At 38.9% G+C, this 16,717-nt stretch overlaps 1 protein-coding gene across 4 annotated transcripts in view; it reads right to left on the bottom strand.

The window, feature by feature from the left end:
- Nucleotides 1-9,540: 9,540 nt before the first annotated feature.
- Nucleotides 9,541-16,717, bottom strand: part of SNX9 (sorting nexin 9) — a 59,622-nt gene continuing 52,445 nt past the window's right edge. For all 4 annotated transcript variants that reach the window (XM_064649249.1, XM_064649248.1, XM_064649247.1 and 1 more), the window contains exons 14-18: nt 15,966-16,042; nt 14,930-15,019; nt 14,184-14,298; nt 12,661-12,752; nt 9,541-11,281 (exon numbers count right to left, since the gene is read on the bottom strand). In XM_064649249.1, coding sequence (XP_064505319.1) covers nt 11,234-11,281; nt 12,661-12,752; nt 14,184-14,298; nt 14,930-15,019; nt 15,966-16,042 — 422 coding nt within the window. In that variant the 3' untranslated portion in view covers nt 9,541-11,233. The remainder of the gene's footprint in view (nt 11,282-12,660; nt 12,753-14,183; nt 14,299-14,929; nt 15,020-15,965; nt 16,043-16,717) is intronic.

The following is a 16,717-nucleotide window of genomic DNA, read 5'->3' as shown; positions in this document are numbered from 1 at the left end:
TAGCAACCAGTACCACCACCCTACAACTACTGAGAAAAGAAGCCTTTTATCTCTGTAATGAGTAGGTTACTTTCTCCCGAATCTTAAATATAATCCAGAACCCCAATTCTTACGTAAAAATTCAATGGGAAACATTCCCCAGGTGTAAGGTTAAGGATTTGTTTTCTGCGTCTTCCTTAAGATACAGAATTTCTAGATAATGCCTTTGATAATGGACTACTGGTTGTATGCCAAATACTAAACCCATGTAGAAAAAAAGCCATGTATTCAGTCACTGTCTCAAAGTAACACAATATGTCTTGCATGCATAGATTTGCTCTTCCATGATCATATGTTCAACATTTTTTCCATTTTAGTTGTTTCCAGTACAGCATATGTGGTGCTTTTAAATTGAAGTTAGACTTCTTTCTTTCATTTAATTTTATAAACAGATGCTTTGTGATATTATGCCCTCCTCATGCTTTAGAAAGCCTTGTCCATTAATTTTCATATTTAGGAGGGATTCCAGACCAAAGAGCAAGGGGAGCAAGAGGCAGTGTAATAACACATTCCCATGAAGGAAAGAGAACATATTTGCTTACCTGGAAGAATGGAGGTTTGGGGTTTTTTCAACTGGTTTTGGTAAAGTTTGAAAAATCTTGTAGAAATGTCATTGAGCAATAAATCTCAGGTGTTCCTCTCCTTCTCAGCAGTTCTATGACAAGATGACTTAGACTGAATAGTTTGAAAAGACAGTGATATGAACTAATTCAAATCAGAATAGTTAATGGAGTTCCTCAGTACAACACCAGACACAAACTGGAAAAGGTAAAACAAAAGCTATAACAGTAAAATAACGCAAACTGGATAAGAAGTGAAGCTATTTCGCAGCCCCATTTGTGGTGAAGGTGGAGTGAATAACATATGTTTTCCTTGAAAGGAAAGGAGGACTATGGAATGAGGTATTATCTCTGTCAGTGCTGCTGTAAAGGGGTAGCTGACAAAGCACAGTATGTGAATGAGGGGAAGAGACCAGAAAAGAGAACTGAAGTAATGCCACGGTTTGAAGTTATTTGAACAACTGTTTTGGTATATTACATTATTCTTAATGCACTGGTTAAATCTACTTTAAAGACTTTGTGCAGGTGAAAGTAAACATAGGTAGGTTTCACTCCCCTTGCTAGTCAGTGTTTGTTTTTTGAAAATTTGACTTGTTTACTTAGGTGTGCCGTTCTGTTCTGCTTCACTAAAACAAGATTTTGCATTGCTTTTACAAAAAGAATTACCTGTACTTCTTATTCGTGCCACCTTCACCATTAACATATAAACCATTATGGGAGTTTGAGGTTGACTAGGAACGATAGATTCCACCCCCAGGGTGCAGGTGATTTAGATTTCACCTGTGCCTGTAGCTCTCATGCAATCCCAGTTAGCCTGATGATTGGTCATGGCACACATAGCAAAAATGATTATTCCACAGAGTTGAGTAAGCCAGTCTAGGCCTTGCTGGCCTGGCTGATTGAAAACAGAGGGAATTAGAGCTAAACTCATTTGTGGGCTTCTATCCTTTTTTTTTCTCCAAATATGCGTGTGTGTGTGTGTGTGCACACACCTTGAAAATTAACCAGGGTGAAAGGGCGGTGATAAATCATCTTTGCTTGTAATCTGCACTCTATTCCTAGGTCATTTCCTTGCTTTTGGTACCAGCCAGGACCACAGGCACCCTCATAGTACCAGTGACCTGGGAAGGCTGGTGGGTGTGGGAAGGGGTAAGCGCAGATTGTGGGCAAGCCAAAATAATTTCAGCAACTTGGTAAAGCAGGGAGGTGGTGGTGGGGAATGGGGTGGAGTGGAAAGACATCGTGTGAGTGCGGCTGGAAAAGCCCAGCAAAAGTGTGGGTTTGGGGGGAAGCCAGCTCTTGGGGTGTGAGAATTACTGTGCCGTGTAAAACTAACTTTGGAGGGCAGGGGAAGCTGGAGCACGACAACAGTGCTCATGTCAACCCTCTGAAGCCAGAAGTAACAGCCTTTCTTCTGCTGCACACCCAGTCCATTACCGTTCACCTTGTGCAACGTCTGTTTGCTGCTGTTTTCATTATCTCTACTTCAGTAACTCTTTGGATTGCCTTCCTCGCTGCCCTCATCACCAGCTTTATTTTCCTTATTGTCCTATTACCCTTTTTCTTCTTTGTCCCTCCCCCTGCTTTGTTCTCTGATGCTTTTTGCCCAGTTCCCGATGGTTAGATTCTGTTATTAGCGACCCTCCTACAAAGAGAGAGTTACTGCCATCACTTCCTCTGTCTTTTTAAAAGATGGGTGCAGTGACAGTTTTCCTGTGCTGCTCTTATGGAGTAGCTATCTTGAATAACGTTCTCTGTATATTTTGGTAGCAGTTCAGTGGAATACTCTCTTTACTGCTTCCAGAAATTTGAAATAGACTGTGTCTGGTCCTGGAGATTTATTGCAAACTACATGGAAGGGCCAGAACTGGTGCAGATCCTTTCCACATGGAAACACTGATGCGGAGAGTTCGTAGTATGCTTGAATAAAATCAGAGATGTTCTGTGAGCTTAAAAATGCCTCTGAGAAGACAGAGTTACTAAATTCAGTTTAATCCTAGAAGCTGCTGCTCAGAAGATCCTACCCTGATACAGGAACAGAAGTCCTGGATGGGCCAGGATACAACATATTGCAGAGAAATCTTTGTAAAATGACTACTTTTAAGCAACCTACTGCCTTAAGAGGCAGATCTATGCATGTTGATTTATTAGATTACTATTTTTTAATTATTTTCTGCACTTGAGTGCCATAGGGGAAAAATCTGAGGTATCCTGAGGCAGATTTCTTGGACTGTCTACTAACCATGCCAGAAGCCAGCTACACTCACACTCAATGCCCTCTCTGCCTTCAGAGCCACTAGCTGCCTAGCAGAGCCTCTTTGGCAAAGCACAGATCAGCACCAATATGCTTCATTAGATTTTAGCTGGCTCCACACAGAGCCAGCTGAGGTGTTGTTGCATCCTGGGGTTGAGGGGGAACCAGACAGTGACAGCACACATCTGTCTTGTCTTTCTCCATGCTGCAGAAGAGTTTATCACCAGACCTGTGTGCCACACACACACCTGGACTCAGCCAGGGTTCAGCAGTGGACCTGAGATGATTACTGCTCTCTGGCTCCACAGCAGTGAGAAACAGCCCAGAGCCCCTGTACAGCTGCAGATGTCTATTCAAGCGCCCTTGCAACCACCCAACACAATGTTTATTTGTTGGGATTTTGGTTTTTTCCCTTCAGGAAGGGCTGTTTTATTTAAAAATTGCTTAAGACCACTAGTCATTTTTATTAGAGTCTAACACTAATTACAATATAAACTTAGCAGCTCACACAGAGGGTAACTGTACCAGATAGCACCTACAAACAGCTTTTCTGAACTCAACTCTCGTTCTAGGAGCAGACCTTGAAACCACTGCAGTCCCTGTGAGTTGCCCTTTTCCAGTGCTGATTTTACATCACATTTGAATAGATCCCAACTCCTACGGGCATCCTGCAGACTTATTTTATGGTATAGCAATTCTTCGGATAGCAACCTCCTCTTACTGATTGTGAATTTGGTTTAAATTTGGAAGACTTGCATAAACATTTGCATTGCAGGTTTATTTGTTTGTGGGGGTTTTTGTTGTTGTTGTTTCCTTTTAGCCAAGCATTAACATCATGTTTATAAACAGTAGATAGACTGGCACTAGTTGTTACCCCAGTAAAGTCTATCTATTGCCAAGTAAGCATAAGCATACTCCTAGTAGGGAAGAAGTGTTCTAGACCTACCTTCTTCCCAAAGCTTTGTAATAATGTCCTTGCTTTAAGTTTGGTGGGTGCCATTTGTAACCAGGTAGAAAAGCATCACTGCTTAAGCAGGGAAGACAACTGAAGAGTTTTTGTACTTCTCAGCTTTCTTTGCTGGCATAACCAGTCCTGAGCAGTGCAGTCCGATAGGAGCCTTCTGGGGCAGTGCATCAAGCTCTAGCAAGCAGCCTGATTTATATGTTACTATATTGCAACAGATGCTATGTTTAACTTTTCACTTCTCTTCCAGCTGTTGAGTTTTCAAATAAAATCTTTACTGAGCTTAAAAGTACTACTCAACTAGTCAGAAACTAGTCAACAGTTGTAAAAATGTCCCTCACTGCTGTATGGCCCTCACTTTTGAGGCACCTTCTCCTTTGGCAAGAGCTTGACTCGATGCACCAAACTTGACAAAATTCTCTGTCTGGCTCAGAAAGAATTTGATTAAAACTAATAAAATACAGACTGATGAGCATTGGATAAACTGTCTTGTTTTGTGCTTTGTTTCCAGTGTGTCGTTGGACATTATGGTGGCAGGTTTTAAAAAACCAACCAAAAAAAAGATTGGATTCTGGCATAAGGATTTTAAGGGGCTCTAAGAAATGCCAACAGATATTTCAGATTCATAGTACAGTTGTGAGTGCAGGTAGTATTGTAAGGGGGTGCCATCCCTGCCAAAGCCCTCAAGAACATAGTAGCAATGACCCCCTCCCTGCCCTAGCAGGAGATGCAGGGTCTCAGAAATGCCAAAAAAGTGAATACAGTGAAATTTATGTTAGGAGTGCAGCAAATTTTGATGGGGCCAGAAAGGTCTAGATAAGCAGGCAATGCACAAGGAGCAGGAGATACTCTTCTCCCAAATGTAAAGCAGAAAAGCAAACATAATGAAGTGATGCATTTAATCTTTTCATTTAACAAGATTAAGAGAGTAATTTCCATCTAGATTTACAAATATTACGAAGAGTTTGTTGAGCTGTGTCTGAAACAGTAATACTGTTTACTGGTTATTTTAACATGATTATTGTTCTAAGTAATTCATAGTCCCAGAAACTGCTACCACTCCTGTATACCAAGGGCTATAGAGTACAACAGCTAGTATCTTAACAAACCTAACTCAGTTATCTTGATGTAGTTAGAGATCTGAATGAAGTCTGATAAATATTTGGCTTCTCCATTGGAAGTGCCATTATATTTAGTATCCAGATTCATCTATAAACTGTTTTTATTTGAACAGACAGATTTTCTTCAGATATTCTGTTATAAATGGTCAAAAATAAAAAGCTTGTCTCTCAATTTATTACTGCCCTGTTTTCAACCCCTTTATCCTCTTCTTTGATGCAGAAAGGGAGTATGCTCTTCAAAATCCCCATTCTATAAACTCCAGTCTGCTCTCCCACTGTTTTTGCATCTCCTGTGGGTAACCAAATTCATTAGTCATTGAGGTATTATGTAGATGAACGTGGATGTGAATGGATGCTCTGATGAGCAATTTAACAGGTACTTCTTGGATGTATCAGAAACTCGACCACTGCCAATTGTCAGGAGCTTTGGAGTTGGGCATCAGCTGAAGGGGCTGACAGGGAAGGCCCAAGGGAGGAGAATGAAGCTGGGTAAGAGTTAGGGATCATAGTCTTGGATTTAGATGAAATTCAGCATCAAATTCTTTCCTCCAAATTAGCAGTTGCATTCCATTCTTAGCCCTCCTACCTTCTTGGCATGTAACAATTCATTTGTCCCTCAGTTTCTTTATCAGTGAGACAAGAGAAAAAACTCACATCCTGGTACAGGCATCTGACAGTAAAAGGTAAAAATACCTGTCTGTCTGTTCATCCCCACACTAATATTTCCTGCAAGGAAGCTTATAGGAAAAATCACATTCCAAGTAGGTCAATTTACTTTAACTAATAACTGGAGAGCTCGCCTGGTACTGGCTTGCATATTGCTCCAATCTTTCCTAGTTCAGGGCAGATACTGTTTGTGGGCAGGAAGAAGTCTGAAGAAACAGCAAAATGCTGAAACAGCAGACAACAGTGTGCTCCCTCGGCCAGACACCCATTTAGCTATGTTTCAGTCCCAGGGCACTTGACTTGCTTTGTTTTAGATAATGTGCAGTGCTCTTCCTCCCTAATGTGGTCATGTTTACAGACATAGCCTTTATGTCAGTGGCCCCTTCAGGGGAGTGTACAGCTGACCAATTCCACAATACTGGAGCATCAGGACCAACCTTTCACTGACCCTGAATTCACCCTTTCTAGGTAGTCCAGCATGGAGGCGTTTTCCCAAGAGATATGTAGCGGCTGAAGTGTAGTTATTTCTGGCAGAGACCCAACAGCTAAACAAAATTAACTGTGCCGCTTCTCTCATTGCTTCTAATCTTTGGGCAATTTTTTTCAGGAAACCCTGAAGAGAATTCAAAACCCAAAAGGAGACCTTTAACTTTTTTTTATTAATCCCCCTCTCCAGTCTCACAGACTTTCTCTGCCTTTCCAAAGTCTCCAGGGAATGCTCTTGCACTTTCCAAGCAAAGCCTCTTCTAAGCTGGCCCATGACAAATGCTCTCTTCTGTATCCCTCCCTCCTCCCTTCTCAACTCTGTTAGATGGTCAAAGGACCTGCCTGGTTACCGACCCACTTGGCAGATCAGTTTTCTCTGATGCCTTTCTTTGCAGACTTGCCAGCCCCCAGGGATTGGCTCAGCAATCTTAACTAGCACAAACACTACACATTCCTGCATGCACATGCGTACACATGGATCATTTGTCCCCTACTCCTCGCTCTTGGTGAGTGTCTTTGGGGACAGGCTAATAACTAAGGTCAAATAACTATAGGATACAATTCAAAAGAAACCAAACCATTTAATACTATTTTTAAAGAAGTTTCCGCAATCTTTCTGTATTTTCTATTATTTTTATACTTTCTATTGTTTGTCATTATTGCGCTGAGATAACCTCTAACAAACTTCTTGGAGCTAGCAACTTTAAAAATCTTGAAAAATAAGTATTTTTAAAGAAAACTGTTCCTTGGAATAACACTTCATCACAGTATTTGGGTTTTTTGGGAATGACATCTCACAAGATTTAAAAAAAAACAGTGAAGAGTAACAATTTTAGATTTTGATCCACAGAGATTTAATTAGAATGGAAGGCAATGTGAATTAAAAGTGACCTTGCATTGACAATTGTGTGCAAAGACAAAATTAGTTTAATAGCAAATATTTTAAAAAAATGAATAGTCTTTAAAGATGCTAGGTATAAAAGGAAAACTAAGGGTAGCAAAGGTCTGCTGTTAACAGAAAACAGTACGATATGCCGCCTTGCTTCAGCCCTGACAGAAAAATGTGATGTACAAAAATCTACTTTAACAGGAGAATACAGCCACAAGTAAGAATAAGGGAACAACAGTGTTCAGTAAACATGAAAAACCTGGTTTCAGATTGACAGGACCAGTTCAAAGAAGCTAATCAATTCTATCATGAAGCAAACAGTTTTTAACTCTGTATATGACAAGAACCTAAAGTTCAGAAAGTTCAGCAGGAAGGCAGTAGGCATACTAGCTGGAATCTGAAGGAAGGCAAAAAAAATAGGATAGTTTAAGAAAATCTGACAAATTAGGAAAGACTAAAAGGCTCAGACAATTAAAAACAGGCAAACACATTTTTTAACTTTATAAAACAAGGATATTAAGTCAGTTTAAATCCAGTATCCCAAAGTTATTGCAAAGATCCCAGAGTCACAATTCATGTGCAGAGAGCCACAGGAGAAAAAAAAAAAAACAAAACCAAACCCAGCTAATCCAAATCTGTGTATTTGTGACTCAGATATTCTTTAAAATAGCACGGGTGTAACTGATACTACCACGCTACAGGATGGGTGGATTGGTCACCAGCCAGTCCATATATTTCTAATTCTGTAAAGTTGTTCTTGTTAGGGGTTCTTTAGATAGAAAAAAAACCAGCTTTTTTACTGCTCAAGTGATTACCTCTTCTGTTCTGTACTTGTTTGTTATACCAGTTATTAGCATTAATTTTATCAGAAGAGTTGTAGAAAAATATGGAAAATATGTAGAGTGGAAAAAACAACTGACTAAAGACCCCCCATACCCCACTAAGTGGCCTCTCCGTGGTGCATGCTCACAGGCCTTAGTGTGAAGCACTAAGAAATGCAGAAGCAGCAGTAGCAGGACACTTGCCTAGTGAATGCTTTCCTTGCTGTGGGAGGACTACACACCATGAGGCTATGGAGGGAGTAATTTTAGCCAACCTAACTGGCAGAGTGTTTGGTGTATGTCAAACTAAGCCATAGCACAAAAGCTGCATCTCTCTCTTTACAAGGCTGTAAGTCTGAATTACTCTTTTAACAGACTGAACTAGACTAGTTTTGGTAGCAATAAAATTGATGTATATTAATTAGGATTTATAGAATGAAGTGTATGTTATGATCATATTTTCTCAACTACCTTGTCACAGAAAACAGAAATTGCTGTAAAAATTTCAGTACTCATGCAAAGTTAGGCCTCATTAAAGAATACTCTTTCTTACTGCAGTAGACAGTACTCCTCCAAAACCGTACCACTGTAGCAAAATCTGCTGCTGCAGTCTAATCCCATGTCAGATTAACTGCAAACAAGAAATACAGGTAGCATTTCCCTCTGTAGAGCTACATTTTTATTGGTTTAAAATTGAATGTAGTAGCAGTAATGGAATAAGCAATTAAAATGTAAAGTTAAACCCAAGAGCTAGGGCATTTGATGTCTTTTATGGAGTCACTGAGCTAATGCTAGTGTTTGCCTCACCCTGGAAGGAAAACATAAGCCAGGAAACAGTATTTATGCTTTTTGATGCTCCAGACACTAATTATTCAGCTATGACAAACAAAATACAGGAGGGCATCACTCAAGTCTTATGCTACCTTGTTATTCTTGTTTAATGACTGCATCTTCAGTGTGCAGATTTTCTGTTGCCCCCAACTCACTAAACCTAACTATGCTACTATTCATGTCTGATTTAAAAAACAAATATCAAAGACAATCAAATTTCTATTCTGGGTCAACACCATGCCAACACAAAGCCAGGAATACACAAAGCCAGGAATACACAGTAGCACTGTGCTCTACTACTTATTTGCAGTCAGGAGGGTTCCATCAACCACAAGCCGGACTGACCTGAATAATGAAAGCTTAAAACATATGCATAGCCTTTGCTGGTTTGCAGTCACTAGCACTATTACACCATCCAGTTGTGATGCCTGCTTTATGGAAGACACATGGATGCTTTCTCATTCCTCAGCTGGTCAGTATGTGTATGCTGGTGAAAATTGCCTCATACTGCATTCACCCTGTTAAAAAACAACATGATGATTCCAAACAAAAAGATAAAATAGTCTGGTGGATATACATAAATATTTATTATCAGTTTAACTTCATTTTACTAGAAGTCTTTAAACAGTTTTTCTTTTTTTTTTTTTGCCAAAATGTTGCATCTATCTGACAGAGTTGCTACTGTCATAGCTTCCCTGCACTGGGAATGCACAGCTTACACTTAGATTCCAAAACAGTCTATTCAAGATAAAGAACCTTCAACTTTAGTGCATATGGAGCTATTTAAAGATTGGTAAGAAGAACTCCCCTTCCCCCTCCCAAATTAAGAGTCTGTTACAAAGATTTCATTATCAAAAAGTGAATATACAAATACTAAAAAAATGCTGGCTTGAAAAAGTGATTTCAGAATTTACTGTACACATTGTAACAATTTATTATATAAGCTGCTTCTACATGCAAGCAGATCTTACATTTGGTGTAAAACATTTATACACATTCTTTACAATTTGTACATATTTAAATGGCTGTATCAAACAACACCGCGCTATGGAATTTTGGAAGCAAACAACTAAAATTGGGAGGAGAAAAAGACAAGGTTTATAAAATGTGAACAAAACTCGTGACACTGAAAAGACTTAGGCTTAGTCTCGTTTGGTTTGGTTTCAGGTTATTCAGGCAGACCCAGATTTTACTTCTAGCACACAAAAGTAACACCAATGCAAAACAGAGTAAGGCAACTATTGAACCAGCAGACTGTACCCATCACTTAGAATGGCTTATAGGCAAAACGCCTGTTTTAGGATTTTTCTTTCCTAAAATGTTTATTTTTCTAGGCACATTTTAGCAAAACTGCATTTTGGCTTTCCTGCTTGCCTATGGCAAGAATTACTGTAGTTGGTGCCCATTGTGAACACAGGTGGTGGTGGCTTTTTTGGTTTGATTCTGTGAAAAGCCAAGGCCTCAAATGGTATTTCAGTAGTATGAAAGAGGACGCTGATAAAGGAGGATGATCAAAGCACAGAGTTTGTGTGGTAATTAATGTGGTTATTCAGTACTTTTGCCACCTTTTAGTTTGCATTAGAGGGCAACGAAAAGTTAACCCGACCCAATAGCATTCCATACCACTACACGAAGACCTGAGCTTAGTTGGAATCTGGGGACTTCTACTATTTGTGGTTAGATGTGGCAGTGTCCCCTCTGCTGAAACACTTCAAACTCTCAGAGGGGAAGCTGGCCCTGTACAGCACTAAGGAACACCAGTGCCTTATGACATAACATTGGGGGTGTCAAAGTGCTGGTATGGGAAACTGTTTTTCACATCTTCCTGAATGGCTCGTTCCTTGTTTGTACTTTGTCTTCTTATAGAGTGCATAGTGAGAAAGAGTGAGCCTGACATAAGCTCTGAGTTGGTGTGCCACAAGTACAAGATTTAGTTAGAAGGAAAAAGAAGAAAGGGAAGAATGAATTATATTTGCCAGAAGTCATAATTGGAACGATGTGCCATGGCTGCATATGGGAAGCAAAACTTAAGAACAAAACATTCATTCAGGAGATTATCATGAACATGTGCCAGAAACATACACAAATATAATTCCTCCTGGTTACTGAATTGCTAGAGAGGTCAATTGAATATAATACTATTAGTTAATTTTCTCAAGTTTGTCCGCTTTCCCACTTAAAAAAAAAGGATACAAATGCATAACTCTGATGTTGATTACAAGATTTTGGAAGAACATCTAATAGACACAAGTCTTCAGTAAGTCCATGGCAACACATCAGTTTGATAATTTAGATCCCTATAACTGACAGCATTATCTAGCTGTTTTTATTTAAATGATGATACAAATGGGAGAGCATTCAAGATAAGAACACCTTATCTTATGATTTAGACTGATAAAGTAAAATTTAAATAACACTTTTTTTCTACAACTGATTCTTCTTCTTCTTCTTGGGTTGTTTGTTTGGGGTTTGTTTCTGGGTTTTTTTCCAGGTTTGGAGTTTTTTTTTAATTTTCTTTTTAGCAAAGGCTTTTTATTAGCATTGCCCCCACATCAGAAAAGCACTTTGGAGTTGTTCTTTATTGTTGACTACTCCTTATCCTCTACATCACAGGAAAGCGGCTGAGTGCCTGCCTCAGCTTCTGTGCAATCTGAAACAAAGAAACACACCACATATTTAATATGTAGTTACTTTACACTGTGTAGAAATATGATTGCAGAGTAAGAAATTAATTGTTTCCTCATTTGATGAAAAACTGCAGGTTTTACTACAGGTTTTGTGTCTGTAACAAATGTGGATAGAGCCTTTCCCAAATCTTCATTTGCGAAGCCTAGCCATGATGATGATGTGTACGTAGGACTCTCAAAGCATTCCATTATAAAGACTTTCCTTCTCATATATACACTTTCTGCCTTGCTCATTTTGTACTTTCACTACTAAGGTTGTGTTGGAGAAAGCATTGTAGGCAGGGCTGTCATCCTGCCTATTTGCTTAACTAGCACTGCACTACACAGGAGAGCTACAGGAACAAAGCCAGATTTTTCAGGAAACTCACTTTCCTACTGAAACAAGGCTGAAATATCAGAACAGAGCTTCTGTGCACTTCCCACAGCTGTCATGGTAGCCAGTATCCCACATATGAACAGGTACTGGGGGAGAGAGGAGTGGTACAAGGAAACTGGTGAGGCTGCAACCAGGAGGGTCAGAACAGACTGGACAAGAGTCTGAAAGAAGGTAAGGGGAAACCTATGCCTAACCTCCATCAGATGTGTCAGAGAAAGTAAGCAAAGTGACCTCATGGGGACCTAAAGTTGTTGTCCACTAAAGATACCTTAGAAGTCCCACTGACAAATTTTACTGCTGTGAAGGGCAACCAGTTATTTATGAGACTCCTTTAAGTGATAGAAGTCAGTTTCCAGCACACTTAGACTTGCATGTTTTACCAGTATACCACATTAGAAAATTTATTTTCTGGTTTAATTATAAAAGCACAAGGAATGAGAAGAGTTGTAGGCCGAGTGCTCCATGTTAACATATTGAATGTCACCTAAACCCCTCCTGTCCCTTGTGCCCCACACTTGTCTACATTAGGCTTTAAATCACGGGAGCTTCCCTTCTTGCTCCCATCCTATGGGAGGAAAGTTCTGTTCAAATGTTTTACTGTTATATTCAGTGCAGTAGGCCTTGTTTACTGCACATCAGAGAACTAAAATTCTTTACCCTAGTAATGGCATTGAAAAAAACCCCTTAAGCTGTCAACAATAATGTTTCTGAAGACTGTTTTTTAGTTCTAATAGGTATGATAGTCATGTACCTAGGACAGTATCTGTAGGAAAATATTATTTTAACTCATTCTTTGGGATGTGGCTTTTTTAACAATACTTTTTACAATTTTTTGTACAATTCTTCAAATATCTGCTCTATGGGAGAGGCTCATACAAAAAGATGGATTAAGTACTGTGAGCATTCCTTATAAAAGTAGCAGCACAGCACATTCCAAGAAAATGGCACTGAAATACTGCATCTTACCGTTTCATAAAACTGTGCCTGCTGCTCCAGATAGAGACGAATGACGCTGTTGTAGTCATAAATCCGGTTACTGTGGAAGTGATTCATCTCAGCTGCAATGAGACCCAGGAGACAAATTATTTTAGAGAAGCATTTGTAATTAGGAACAGTTGCACTCAGTTCAGGTTGGTAACTGTGGAACAGACTCAGTGTCCAGCCCTGCCAGCACAGTTACTGTTCTCATGCTTCCACAACCTGCTTTGCCTGCAGCAATCAAGTTATAATGGAACTGTTTGTAAAATTGGTAGGGTGTCGGTTACGCACTGATAAAATCTGGACACTTCCTGGACAAAGACAGGTTCTTGTATTACAGTACCCAGGTGCACAAAGATTCAATAAAAAACACAAGCAAAATTTTCTCCTACTGAGGTAACTGCTCTTTCCTGAAGTGTTTCCAACAGATTTTGGCTAGGACATTCAGATTTCCAAGGGTATGGATATCAACTCATAAGCCACGGCTGTAAATATTTAGTTCAAAATAATAATAATAAAAAAAGATACAGCCAGTACTGTCTGACCCATTCTTGAATGAGGCTATTTCAACAGATACTTGAGAACCAGCATTACTGAATCTGTAACACCTTACATCACTTTCTACATCTCTTGTCAGATCACAGCTTAGGGCTCAAAGAAAAAGTTAAAATATATTTTGAGATATCAATAGAGGGAGAAGAAATATTCTAGATTGCAAAAGTCATCCTAGAAGCCTCTTCCACAATTGCCAGGTATACAGCACAATCCTCTTCTTTTGCTGTGACCAGGAAGAAGGGGGTAGGGAGTTTTCTTCATTGTTTTTAAAATCAATTTTGTGTGCTACTCTGACTTTGTCACATAAAATATTGAGTACTCTTGGCTTTAAGCCAGCTAAAAAAGATGCAACTCCCTCAGCAATGAGTAATCTCACTGAAGTCAATACAAGGATGCACTTAAGGGCTTGATATCCTGCAGGACTGAGCCCTGACTCCTCACTTTCCTGGTTTTTCAAGTGCAGTGTCCTGCATCTCATATTTACAACACCTCTAACCTAAAGAGGAAAAAATTCATTCAGTGAACATCCAGGAAATAAAATCTTATTCACAAGAACATGAATCTCAACTGAATCATCTGACTAAACCATGAGTCAGAAAAACACCTCTGCACATGATGAACTCCTTCTTGTACCAGGGTCAATGCTTTTAATTTGAGACATTATCACTTCAAAATCAAAGAATCAGCCTGGGGCAGTCGTTTTGGGATTTTTAATTGCATTTTCAAAACATGTATCTTTTGCTATAGGAATGTGAGATTTAAAAAAAAAAAGGGGGGGGAGGGGTGCAAAATAACTGCAATTCAAGAAAATCTAAGCAGGTTACAAAAAAACCACTCTACAAACAACCCATGCCTAGCTCTTATTCCAGTACAAAGATTTTCTTTTGAAGTATGTTACTTAACAAATGTCTTTCAGAGGTCTATAACTTTGCCATTTAGCTCAAAATTTGGTTTACCTTGTAGTGCATAAGCCATGGTGCTCACACGTTTCACCATGTTCTGTTTGTCTTGTGGCGTTATTTTACTGGTTGCAACTAACTTATCACTTTCCTTCACTCTTTCTATTGCTCCCTGTAGAAACCAAATGCAGAAAAGATTAAAACAGTAGTCAACTTAGAGGCCTCTGTAGTAACCTAAAACACCACTAGCTACATTTTGAGTTTGCATGCTAGACATATATATACACACACAATGACCGATTCTGCCTTCTCACATTTTCATCCAAAGTTTGTTATTTCACTTCATTGCCTTCAAGAGTCCTTGCAAAAAGTGAATTCGAACACAGGCATGAATAGTCATCAGCAAATTGAGTTTGGTTCAGGCAGTAATGCACAAGGGTATATACAAAAAGGACAAAAGGACCAAGTTTCAAAATACAGTTTTAGTATCAACTATCACATAAGACTCAAATATTACGAATTTACACTACTGCTATTCACTACACTGGGACATGAAGAAAGTCATGAAGCTTCTACTGCTCTCTTATAGCAGAAAGTCATAATATTCTCAAATCTTGAAAAAAGTTCTAGTTTCCTTCCCCTCTAAGCACTTCTTATTTTAAAAATCAACACATCAGTTTCACAGAATTTTTAGTGTTTCTAGAAACAGGGGCCAGGCTGCAGCACAAATGCAGTGTACCAGACCACCACTTTTGCTGCTGTCCCTACTGCCCAACCCTTGAAAGGAAAGGCTCTTCACATACCTTATGAGCTGCTATGATGTCAGGGAAGCAACCGAGAAATCCCTTATATTCATGATTCGTTTCCATCAAAAAGTGAAGATCTTTCTTTGGCTAATAAACAAAGTATAAGCATTAGTAAAACTGTCTGTGGCATATTAACAATCACAGAAGAGAAACTATGATGGCAAAAAAGGGTGAAGGGGAAAAAAAGGAAGGAAAGAATACAAAAAACCCAAACCAAAATATTGTTTATTGAAAGTTTTTCTTATATGAAAAGGTTTTTATTAAAATATAAACCTTTTAGAGAAAGGCACTGAGCATCAGTGAGCAGATACCTCTGTTCCTTGTTTTACTCAACACTAACTTACGAAGTGAGGGGTTTTGCCTTAAATTTTCAAGCAAGATGACTTACCAATACAACCTCATTACATGTACAATCTCATTACATATACAAATATGTACAGGCAAAGGTGCATCTTCTTAGTTGTCAACCAGGAAAGCTGTTTTAAGAATCTTGTCTCAACCTTGAGATAAACAGGATCTGCATTTTGGATACTTTAAGCTTAACAGACTAAAGATCAATTTATTACTTGAACACCAATCAAGGTTTATTTAAGCTAGATTTTTACTGAAGCAAGCAACTGCATGTCAAAGCAATGAAACACAGCCAAGATCTGGATCCTGTTGACATCTGGAGAGTGCACAGGGAAGGCAGAAACCCTATCCTTGGTTAATCATTGTTTTGTATCAGTAACAAAGGCAGCTCACTGACATTAGAAAACAAATATATTTAAAGAGGAAGTAAACATTTTAGTATTTTAGAAACCAGAATGTGGCTTTCTGATCCAACTGAAATACCCTCACATCACATCCCCTCTACGCTGAAGCAGTGAAGAAAGGAAGATGAAAGTGCATTGGAAAGTCTTAATAGCAATTTCATTTAACTGGCCTACAGCACTAGCAGTTATGTTTTAACAGAAGAGGAAAAAAAAGTCAGAAGCATCCAAAAGGTGACATGTTTGTACACAGTATGCCAATGCATTCATAATACTCCTACCTGATCTGCTACAAGACTGGCAATTTCTTCATAGGTTTTCCCTGCTTCTGTTATTGCTCCATTTAGATCAGATTCTCCTAAAAGTAAACATAAATGTTCAAATTACAGTAAGTCAATTACAACAAGAAACTTGCCTTGATTCAAGGCAAATTTACAAAATAGTTTATTTTAAGCAATAAATACCTTGCCATCCTTTTACAACCAACAGTAATAAAGAATTTAGAAAAATATTAAAGGAGGAATAAACTGAAAATCTTGTAGAAAATGAAAGTGCTAACACAGTATTAGCACTATTTACTTTGACATTTCATATTTTTTGTAGTTTAAGAACATAGATAATCCCCCATATGTGGCAACAGAAGTGTACCAGAATGGAAAGGAAGGAAGAATAAGGAGGGTGACAAGAGAAGATCAGCTAACAAAACTGAAGAACACCTGATGTTCTGATTTTTAGTAAATGATTTTCATACCTTATAAGCAGTCAATTCTGCACAATGCCCTACAAAATAGTGATACTATCCCTGAGCTCTCCAAGAGTACTGAACCATAGATCAATGGGCAGATAAGCAGAAGGAGGCTCGAGTAACTTTTTTCTTTGCCAACAAGATTTCTGACCCTTTAGGGAACTCTCAGATAAAATTTTCAAGGTCTGTAAAAATCACTGGCTTTCAGAGTGAGTTTCTCACTTTCATCATCATACAAAAGAGATCAAAGGGCCCAACAATCTACACTTAACAATACAGACATCACCA

This window comes from Pseudopipra pipra, chromosome 3 (genome assembly GCF_036250125.1).
Source record: "Pseudopipra pipra isolate bDixPip1 chromosome 3, bDixPip1.hap1, whole genome shotgun sequence".
Taxonomy (NCBI): Eukaryota; Metazoa; Chordata; class Aves; order Passeriformes; family Pipridae; genus Pseudopipra; species Pseudopipra pipra.
The sequence above is the reverse complement of the archived record's forward strand: the minus strand, read 5'-3'. Positions and strand labels throughout refer to the sequence as shown.